Source organism: Tigriopus californicus, chromosome 8, assembly GCF_007210705.1.
Source record: "Tigriopus californicus strain San Diego chromosome 8, Tcal_SD_v2.1, whole genome shotgun sequence".
Classification (NCBI taxonomy): domain Eukaryota; kingdom Metazoa; phylum Arthropoda; class Copepoda; order Harpacticoida; family Harpacticidae; genus Tigriopus; species Tigriopus californicus.
Genome location: NC_081447.1, coordinates 4,818,718 through 4,829,447, shown reverse-complemented (window position 1 = coordinate 4,829,447; position 10,730 = coordinate 4,818,718). Strand labels below are relative to the sequence as shown.

The window sequence follows — 10,730 nt, the reverse complement described above, 5'->3', positions numbered from 1 at the left end:
TCTGCATTCGACACAAAATATAGTTCGGCACTCCTTAAAGTAAAGATCAAAGCCGCTTTCGATTCTTCTCGTTTTCCATTTGTCTCCAAATTATTCCTCTTTCCCTGATCATGTGTAGTGTCCATTTTTAGTCACATTTTGGAGTAAACATTTTTTGTCGCGAAGGAAGAGTGTGAGTGCATCAAATTGAAGTTCAAACCTAAAGTTCAGGGCAACCTCGAACAGATTTGTATATGTTAATAGTGGTTTAAGTTCTTTTTGCTCGCATCCCCCTTATTTCTGAAGGGCTTGTTATCAATCTTCAACTTAGATGTTGGGTTACTCCCCTGAGTTTCCCATATACGTAGAAATGGGGGGGGGGCAAGAAGAAGAGGAGGGAAAAATTCAGGGAATTGTGCCCTCTTCTGTTTGAATAGCACTGATTGAACAAAAAGATATTACCCTAGAGGGATTCCTCCTGAGAGAGCCAGGGACCAAATGAGAGAGAGAGAGAGAGAGGATATTACTATTTAGAGAAGGCTCATCATCTTGGGATCCCTGGGGAGGAAAACTAACTCAGAATCTCCTATGGTCCACGAAGGCAAAAGAGGCATGGAACAAGTTTTAATATTTGTCATTATTTCTTGGCAGAACCCAGATATCTTTGATCATGCACTTGCTTCTGACTATTCTACTGTACATTGAACTTGTGCTTCAATGCATCCCGGAGCTTGAAGTAGTCTTCCTTGGTACTGTAAATACTGCCCGAAATTCGGGTCCAGAGTTGTCCTTGAAAACAGGCCACTTGAACCACCACGTTGTATTCGTCCATGATCTCTCTGATGAGTTGCTCCGCCGTCTCGAAGCAATTTTCGCGACCATCCGGCAGATTCGGCAGACCTTGGGCGACAAATGAAATTTCACTTAATTGTTAAAGAATTTTGATGATAAACTCGTAAAATGGAATTTTGTAGATCGATCTATCATTGATGCTAGGTATGCAACTTTGCAAAGTGTATCTATCATCATCAATGGAGGCAAATGGTTATTTTTCTTACCTACAACTTTGAGATAAGGTGACTCCATGGTAGCTGGAATTGGCAGTTTCTTTGTCCCAAGGGCTTCTCCAATCATGTCGCGGGCCCATTTCAATAAAGGGACGACATAGCCATGAATGCCCTCGAAACCTCCCAAACCATTGAAGAATTCGAGAGCGGCCTCCGAGGCCAAATAGTTGCTATAGTCATCGGTACCCTAGAGGAAGGGGGGGGGAAAACATAATACCATTTGAGACTGGCATACCTTCGTTTTCTTCAAATACTGTATACAGAGAATGGGCAACCAATGGTATTAACCTCATCATCAATGTCGATACGAGGCAGTCTCTTAATCAGACGTTATCCTCATCCTGTCTCCCTCCCCCTTCCTAGCTCTCTCTATGTACTACGTACGTAGCTCTCTTGGAATTGTGGGGAACGATAAGTTGTTCTTTCTCGCTTGTTCCAGTTCTTTTGTAGATCGGCTTTGGCAGTGCTAATACCTTGCTGACGATCCACATTAGTGTGCTCTTATAATGCAACATGACCTTAAGAACGTTCTACCAAGCACCCAACATAAGCTCAGTTGTTATCGACCATAAGCAAATCTAGTTAAGCATAGTAGAGTGTAGAAAGATATCTTTAAACCGGTTTTGAGTAGATATATTGAGGGTGATCTCGTCGGCTTTGAAAACTGGTAATTTAAGCACAGTAGAAAGGTGTACTCCGGAGGTGTGAAATTTACTTAACAACTGACATATGAGCGGATATTACCAAGAAGTACGATTTGGGAGTATACTGCTAATTCCAACGCCGGTGCTATACTACTATTCTTTATTTTGACTTCTGCTAAACGAGCGCCACATCAACAACTTCTAAGTATACCATATGTAGATGTTGTTGTTTCACAAGATGAAGACGACGTCGACGACATAGTAGTAGTGGTAATAGTAATGGTGGTAGATGTACCGCCGCTATACTGAATAGTACCACTCGACCATCATGAGCTCCTACTTCCTACTCAAGCTCCGACTAATACGGGATTATGGATATCCGGTATTGTTAGGGAAATAATTGGACCCTCGGTTGGCAATGGCATTCACCAATACTCGAAATTGCTCCGCAAACCCAAGCGATAATACTTAATGCAACTTGGCTTTGATCACCCAGGGCCCTTCCTCAGTCCTTCCCCACCTTCCCCATGCCCGCCTATTCGTTCCAATTAGTGTATGACAAGCTAATTGGCAAGGAAGTTGCCTGTCAGTCCAATTTACTGCCCATGTTAATTATCTACAACGCCAAGGCTGGTCAGGCTGGCCAGGCTGGCCTGGCGATCAAAGGTGGCTGCTGTTGTTGGGCTTTGTATCGGGTATTTGTTCCCTATTCAGAGGATCTCATCTGGCGGCAAATTTGCTTCTCTAACTCGAGTTTCCTTCACATCAATCAACAGCTAATTCATGGCCAATTTGACTTATTCCAGGCCTACAGAGACGTATACCCACTCACTCTCACACAGGGAAAGTAGAGCTTGAACACAAGCGGATCTTCCTCCCAAGCCCATTCCATGCCACTACTACGGCACCTACTCGCAGTAGTATGTAGTGCTCCTATTTTCTAGTACTACGTATATTACTACTACTACTACTACTGCATTCTACACATCTCGGAAGCCCAATATTCCCACGAGATTTGTTGAGTGGTCAGGCAGGATTTCGAGGCTCTCAAACGGCCTCCGTCCCTCTTTCAAAGGAACATTGGTGAGTGAGGATCCGAAGTGGACAACGAGGGGCTTCGAGGCTTCGAGGCTACAACACCACGGAGAAAAGTGCATCGTGGACCCGAAGCTCCTGACGGATCTCCATAGGGAATCCACGTGGTCCTGAGTATTGAAAGCAAGGCTAAACCGACTGACGAGTGGTTCTTCAATGCCCTTACTAGGCTCTTTTAGAGCCGTGCTTATTGCCTTTTAGGTACAATGTACATACAGGAGGAACCAGTTCCTAATTACATCCAGTTCTGACACGATCATTGTGGCGTGAACACAGACACATCATCGACAAAGATGTAGAAAAAAGATGACGACGACGATGATGATGATATGAAAGAATGATGCCCTCAGATTGGGATGTGTCCAAGGATAACATTCGTGAGTGATGAAGGCCTTGTTCATCCTTAGGGAACTGAAGGGATGTTAGCTAGTGGTTGTTTCTGGTAATATCTCATCCTATGAGATACTTGATACGTGTAGCTTCGATCGACAAGGGCTCAAGTGGGCCCTTTGGTCCCTTGTTCGTGACATTACTCACATTCCAAAGATTCTCTACACTTGCCCCCTTGACAAGAAATCTAGAATAACAAGTCCTTGTTTGTGTCACCAATCACATCTCGAGCTGCTCCTTTCTTACCTGGGTACAGAATCGGTGGGGAACTACGTGATTTTCACGAAAACACACTTGACAGGGGATCTTCTTTCACGCATTCATGTACGTAATATGTTTCCCTTGGAAAGGATCTCTTAAAAAGACAATCCCGATGGAAAAGGTGGCAAAATACCAAAACACTTCAGCATGTGCCAATAACGCTAATTCTCATCTTGAGGGTTCACTTTCGTTTTCATTTAGATGATGAAGCAGATTGTCCAAAGAGTATGATTTCTTCTTATTTTCTACAAAAATATTTGTCTAGAAAAGCCCCTTTCACCAGAAGAAACCCCTGTGTTCCTTCGACAACAGTTTGTTTCTAATAATTCCGCAAACGAATGAGGAACATTTTACAAATCATCAGAAATGCCGACATATTTCAACATTGTTGGCCAATCAGGTTGGTTGGGATTTGCACCCCATATGGGATCTGCTTGTATCTGGGCTTCAATATTTTTTCAATCGACGGAAAGTGGGCTAATCCCGGGGTTTCTCCATCTCGGTCAAAATGAGCGCAACAATGAGAAAGAAATGGTGTGACGTAATTCAAAATCTGGGGAATTGCTCGAATTGCTATCACTGTCCGCGTTTCATCATTGCTGGGCTCTTCTGACTAAAACAAGTCCCTTGTAGTGAGAGTGCTCATTTTAAGGGACGCCCTCTACAATATAGTTGTCATGTCAAGAGTTCGTGTTGGATGTCAGTTCCAAACATGAACTTGCGGGAGAGTAATAATAATGTCTCCACCACAGGGTGACCCTGGGAGAAAACGAGTGAATAGTTTGTTGGGAATATATGCAAAATACAATAAAAATTGCTTCTATCCTTGATTAGGGCAAAAATTGGGTGGGAAGACGTGCAGTAATGTCTTGCAATGAAGATTAAAAAATTGATTTCAACATTGCCTGCCTCTTTAAAGGAATTGTTATACAACATCCAGAGGAGACTTGTAATTAAAGAGTAACTGAAGCGCTGGATGGCAACTTTGCATATTTCGTCAATTATTGTTGACCCGGTAATTCTAATCAAAAAGGATAAAAGAAAAAAGTCAAGTGATATTTCGGGGAAAACTTTATCCCACATTTAAGAGTTGTCTACATCTACTCACTTGATTTTGATTAGATATTGTATCCATCCGGAAAACAGGTCGAAATTTGATGCCGCTCCAGTCTTTTTAATTTGCTTAACAGGACGAGCTACTGAATTTGTTCAAATAACATTATAACTAGATGATCTTTCAGACAACACGTTCTTTTGATTAAGTTCAAATTTCGATCATGGTTAATGTTTTATTCACCTGAATTCCAAGAATAATGTTCAATTTCCCTCTGAAATTATCGATTGCCTGTAGTTTTGAAAACACAATGCCTAGAAAACAACTTAAGACATAGAGTAGCTTCTGAGCATTGAGTTGACAATTTCTGACTGATAATACAACTACAAGCTTGAAAAGGTCAAAAGAGTGTACTTTACCAGAGGGAAGAACACCCCTTGAGCTCTACTTTTTTGTAAGCACAATTTGACTTATTAAGTACAAACGCGTCGCAACACCCTGTGCTCTGTGGCAGTATCCCTCAATGGTGTGAGTTCGAGTGAGCCACCGAGTCTCTCAAAAGACCTTCTTGTCTTAAGAGAAGCATGCATTTTACATGATCCTATCTTGACGCAGAAAACACCATTTAACACACTCTACCCGTTAGGATAACAACAGCTCTTCTTCCTAACACACTGACTTTAATTGGCATTTAAGTGGTTTATATGAGTATCTGTTTTGCCATATCCCGCAGGAGGCTTAATGAAGCATATCAAGAGTAGTCATGGTTTTTTTAAGGGCAACTCTAACAACAAATTGGCTCTGACTCGTGAGTGGGGAAATTCCATTCTCACTTTGTGTGCGTTCCCTTGTGGAACAGTTTAGCTCCAGATACCAAGCACACATACAGTACACACACGACATCAACTCGAATCTTCGAGGCAGAAATGTGTCACACAATCATGGCTGTGAATAGATGTTGGAATTTAATTTATCCCACTTGACATTTCGAAAACATTCCAAACAGTCGTTGTGTACTTTTTGCGGAGGGGGTAGCGATGCTTTCAGAGAGGAACAGACCCCTAATGCATTTTCGGCTCAGGAATTTCAGTCTCTTTTATGTAGCAAAAACCAATTCTCGAGCCAGCTTTGGCCTTTTTGCGGTGTGCAGCAGATCCTTGTGTGTTAATCAATGACCAAAGTATCCATATTCATTTACGAGTGGTTGCCAGGGTGCTCGATAATTCGAACAATCGCCTTATTAAGGTCAAGAGCTGAAAAGGATTTCGGCTCAGCATTTATTGATGGACGATTTTCTTGTGGGTTGTCATCCCTGAAGGAAAACTAAACCTCAATTGGGTTATTTTAGCAATCACTCTTTTGCGAGTGAGTTTGTTTCCACTCAAGCTAGAGTAACGTAGTTCAATCGGGCATGGTTTTGTTAAATAAAACGGGACATGACATAATGGTAATCCCAGTATTCGGTTTGAATAACAAAAGACTTATATATTATGATCAAGCAACAACACCATGGCGTAATCAATTGAGCTTGTTAACATTTTTGTCTATTTTTGTTTTTTGATTGTCTACTGTGGGTGAGTTGCATTTTCCACTAAATCCATCCTCTGCTAGGATATTAATATTGTTTATCAAATTCCTTCTTTTCCAATTAACTCTCTCTCGAAACAAGCCTGAAATGTCCCGAGGGATGAATAGAAAGATCCTTTTCTAAACTGACTAACTACGTCAAACTTTGTTTTCTTGTGAATGACTTGAGTTGAGCGAGCAGATCAATCAACCATGCTTCAAAGTTATGTCATCAAAATGTCACCAAGGTTGTTCAAATTATTATCCAAAGAACTTTTCGAAGCCAACAATGAAGTCTACTCAAGTATTGCTATGTAGAACACACAAACAAAGCAGCAGCATGTTCAGGTTCCATTTTCCCGTTGCTCAATTGAATAACGTGACATCAAAGGACCTTTTTCGAAAAATCCTCAGAAGGGTATTAAAATGCCAAATCCTGTTCCCAGATATTTGCCGTTTGGCACGGCTTGTCTCGACAGCTCCAAGCATAGCTCTGTTTTGTTCGCTCATCTGTCAAGCAATCTAGCCATTTCCAACAAATAGGTATGAATCCCAGTTCAAATGTTAAATAGAGAGCCACCTACTTTCGCTCTCAATTAATTCTAGCCACTCCCCAAGCCTGACTAGTGTGTTATTTTAGCACTGGAGGGGGTCGAGTTCAAAAGCTTGTTCATAATTCAGCAGATCCTCGGCCAGGCCTCTGACCTCGTGATAGGGAGCTCAATCCTCGGATTTGAAGGTGTCAGAGGCGGCTTTAGTGAAAAGAGGAAAGAGCCCTCTTAATGAAGTTCAATATTGGATAATGTATGTGAAGGCTCAGTTTCGCTTCTGTCCAATGTATCATGTACAAAGAGCTGTTGGTGACAGACACGGACTGAGCTGAAGCTAGTCAAAGTGGAACGAGCTCTTTCCCGACATGAAATCATGATAAAGGCTCTCTTTCCGTACACTACTTACAAATGCTGAAGGCGACGGTTGGGAAAACTTACGGCCAGCTGGAAGCCCTCGACAAATGACTTTTTGTAAATGTTACTGGTGACCAAAGGTTGAATCATGTGATGGTGCCTGGGATGGACCCACAGGAAGCCACAGCCTCGAGGGGTGAAGAGCCATTTATGCAGATTCCCTGTGTAGAAATCAACTCCTGCGTCAGCCAGGTCCTTCATGTCCAACGGGACTTGTCCGGGAGCATGGGCGCCATCCACCATGACCAGTACTCCATATTTATGCAGTTTTTCGGCGATCCTCTTGATGGGAAATTGGATCCCTGAAGGGCTACTAATGTGGTCCACCACGGCCAAACGAATCGAACGATTCCTTTGACAAACCTAATCAATAGAAAGGATCACTGTCGTATCATGTCATTAAGAAAAAAAAAAACAAGTGTTGTCATCAAATCGCGCTTTGATCCATTTCGGGAGAATATACCGGTCCTGTCTAACTAACAATAAGTTGATCATCCAGTCACCTCCGAGTAGAGATCCACAATTTCCTCCTCACTCTCGATGGGGAAAGTGAAGTCCAAGGACAAAATGTCAGCATCATATTTCGTCACAGTGGCATCCACCGTATTCTTGACGGCCATATATGTATGATTGTTGTGGAGGATCTCTTCTTCAGGCTGAAATTGGAGGCTCTTGAGCACCGTGTTTACACCCACGGTGGCATTGGGAACAAATACAAGATGGTCAGGGTCCGACCCGAGGAAGTTGGCCAATTGCTTCCTAGCCTCATTACTCTTGCCAGCGAAGACCTTTCGGAACCAATAGTCAGGATATGCCTCCATTTCGTCAACTAAGTCGTGTCTGGAATAGCAAGTATGGCTCGGTTATGTGAGACCACATACCATTAGTCTGATTCTTGAGGCTTGTCTGAGATACCCAGGAACATGATTTGATTAATAATAAGCGAGGCTCCAAGTTCCAAGTCCGCTATTCCATTCCTACATACTCACATCTCACACAGAGAGAGAGAGAGAGAGAGAGAGAGAGAGAGAGAGAGAGACCTGGAAAGGATCATCTCATGGCAAAAGTGCCGGGAGCATGTGGATATAATGCAAAAGAATAGCTCCGGCAAGGTTGGCTTTTATTGCATTTCCAGCGGAGGAGCTGGGGGACCAAATTCCAAAAAAACACATTTCTTTGCAAATATTTCTTTGCACATACAAAGAAGGCCGCAGGTGTTGGTTGAGAGATCTTTCTCGCTTTCGTCTTCCTCCAAGTCTTGCTTTGGTTCCTTATTCTCACTCTTAAAAGTTGGTTTCTCGAAGGCCAAGAACACATCTTTCGTAGTGTCAAAACTTATTCCTCGGGAAACTCGCTCTAATTGGACTCGAAAGTCCAATTCACTAACCGTCCCTTAGCGGTCGGATTTAGGCGGAAAATCTCAAATACTGTGGGGTTTAATTGATCATTAGCCAGACCACGGAAATTTGAGCCTAAATCCAATTCCTTCCGTAACTTGAGCAAATTTTGAGAATTTTTTTTTGCCTCCTTTTACTGGCCTTTGCTTCTCAATTGCCCCGTGCCCCTTGCTTCACTTGTGGATCAGGTTGTTTGCTTGTTTAAGACACGATCAAGCAGTGGTAAGAATGGTGTGGGCATTGATGATGGTAATGTAGTAAGGTGGCACTATCACACGGGGAGGACTACTAATAATAGAGGCGACGGAAGTCCAGGAACAAAGTTGGAACCCAGTGGATCATCACTGCCTACCTACCTCCGTACTTGCTTGCTTACTTGCCTCCTTAAGTTTGTTGGCACAGTTTCAGGATACGGCCAAAACTTTGAAACTCATTCCATGGCGGCGGCGAGGATCTTTAGACAGCTCTCTGGGGCATACTCTACAACATAGTAAGTAACTTTACCGGGAAAGCGAGACTCCCTGACTGCCGAAGTATGAGTTGTAGTAGTAATAGTAGTAGTAGTAGTAGTAGTAGCTGTAGTTGCTGTTGTTTTAGAACATGATAGTGGTTGTTGTAGGTAGTGTTCCAGCCTGTCAGACTTGTCTTTTCCCCATTCCTCAAACCTGTCTCAAGATGGCATGTATTTCATGGTGAGCGTTTGCTCCATCACTTACTTGTATTGAACGACTCGCCTCGGACACACGCCATAGGATCCCTGATTGCAAAACACAATCTCTTGGAAAGCCAACCCGAATTCGGCCTTCATCTGCTCTCCAAATTGAGGGATTTCATTTCTTCCTCCATCGTCTCCATCGTCTCCTCCTCCTCCTCCTTGAGCCCACAATTGAAATTTCGCCCCTCGCTTTGATGTCATTCTTCTGTTGGTTCTGTTCAGGTCCTTTTTCTTCACTCGTCTTTCCCGGGAAAATTAATCCATGAAAAGAAGGCCAAAGCAAAGGATGGAGACGACGACAAAGAAGAAAGGCTTGTTAAACCCCACTCAGAAGCTCAACAACCTCAAGGTTTGGCGAGGGGAAGTCTCTCGTTCCTTTTCTTCTTTTGGAGCACAATGGAGGGCAACAAGTCTACGAACAAATAATCAGAAAGAACGGATGAATAATAGGCAGATTTCGTCTCGGAAAACTCTTCCAACTCGATTTGTCTTGCTTCTCAATGGATGCTAGAGGAGGATGCTTGACAACACGTGCTACGTGCAGAACAGTAGGTTTCAGTGACACCTTTTCTCCTCTCCTTTCTGCCTCTCATACACAATTTGGAGATTCTCTTCGTCACTTTCTCAGTTCTTTCAATACTACTGTACATCTTACCGAATCCAGATCAGTCGCAGGATTGCTCGGTGACTTTTGTTCCCTTAGTTGAAGAAGCACAACTGAGATGGAACTGGTTTTCAACATTAAACCTGATTGGCTACAATGTTTGGGGAGGTCACTAAGGTCTTGGGGCAATAATAATCTCAAGAGATCTCAAGAGAACTGCAATTGAAAAAATGAACCCAAACTGATTTTGATGGCAACATTTGACACATGAATTTACCATGAAACAGAGAAATTTCAATGGTTCAAAACATAATTTTAGTGACCTTAAGATGAGCTTATTGTCATCGAAATCAAACCCCGCGACGATGTTCACCACATAAAGAGACTATAAATATGTATTGTAATTGATGTCAATGGTAATGCATTTTGGTGAGCTGGCTTGACAAGACCAGTTTGAGTCAACTTGTTTAGCCTTTTCTGCGTTTTGAAATCCGTCTTGAACAAGCACCCTTATTAAGATAGCCTTTACTTCCTTCACTCATGCTTAACTGGATTTGGCCGACAAAGTAATTCGAAGCGATACTGACTTAACGACGACGCAATAAGATATTTGTTAAAGACCGAAATCAAAAGAAAAAAGCACCTCCCCTTTCTCAACAAAAATGATTGCACGGTATTTAAATATACCTTATTCATTAACAAAATATGGATATTGTGATGGAGTAGCATAATGAGCTACAATTACGTTTCATCTTTTTTGACCAACATAGAAAAAGCTTCTGAGGAGCTTTTCCCTTTTTGAGCAAATATATTTAATCCAAAATTCAAGTACATTAAACCGATGAATCGTTGTTAGATATTTTTTAAAGTAACAGAGGGGCCTTTGCTTCAAATATTCAATATTAGAAACAAGTTCTTAGTTAGTTGTAAAACTGGACAATCCAAAAGTTAAGAGTCTCAAATGCTCCTCACCCCAAAAGGTACATGCAATAA

General features: G+C 42.2%; 1 protein-coding gene across 1 annotated transcript; it reads right to left on the bottom strand.

Annotated features, from left to right (window-relative positions):
* Nucleotides 1-597: 597 nt before the first annotated feature.
* LOC131885552 (uncharacterized) lies at nucleotides 598-9,946 on the bottom strand. The gene is made up of 6 exons (XM_059233625.1): nucleotides 9,789-9,946; nucleotides 9,135-9,545; nucleotides 7,525-7,861; nucleotides 7,046-7,384; nucleotides 1,038-1,233; nucleotides 598-879 (listed from the first exon to the last, which is right to left on the bottom strand). The coding sequence occupies exons 2-6, from the start codon at nucleotides 9,332-9,334 to the stop codon at nucleotides 671-673; spliced, it is 1,281 nt and encodes a 426-aa protein (XP_059089608.1). The 5' UTR covers nucleotides 9,335-9,545; nucleotides 9,789-9,946; the 3' UTR covers nucleotides 598-670.
* Between the last annotated feature and the right edge of the window lie 784 nt (nucleotides 9,947-10,730).

What these genes read in the sequence shown, in the direction of transcription:
- LOC131885552 (XM_059233625.1), bottom strand. Translation starts at nt 9,334, where the DNA reads ATGACATCAAAGCGAGGGGCGAAATTTCAATTGTGGGCTCAAGGAGGA. An exon ending in AGGCGAGTCGTTCAATACAA is followed by an intron (nt 7,862 to 9,134) that starts GTAAGTGATGGA and finishes TTGCTATTCCAG; the next exon opens with ACACGACTTAGTTGACGAAA. An exon ending in ACCTTATCTCAAAGTTGTAG is followed by an intron (nt 880 to 1,037) that starts GTAAGAAAAATA and finishes TTGTCGCCCAAG; the next exon opens with GTCTGCCGAATCTGCCGGAT.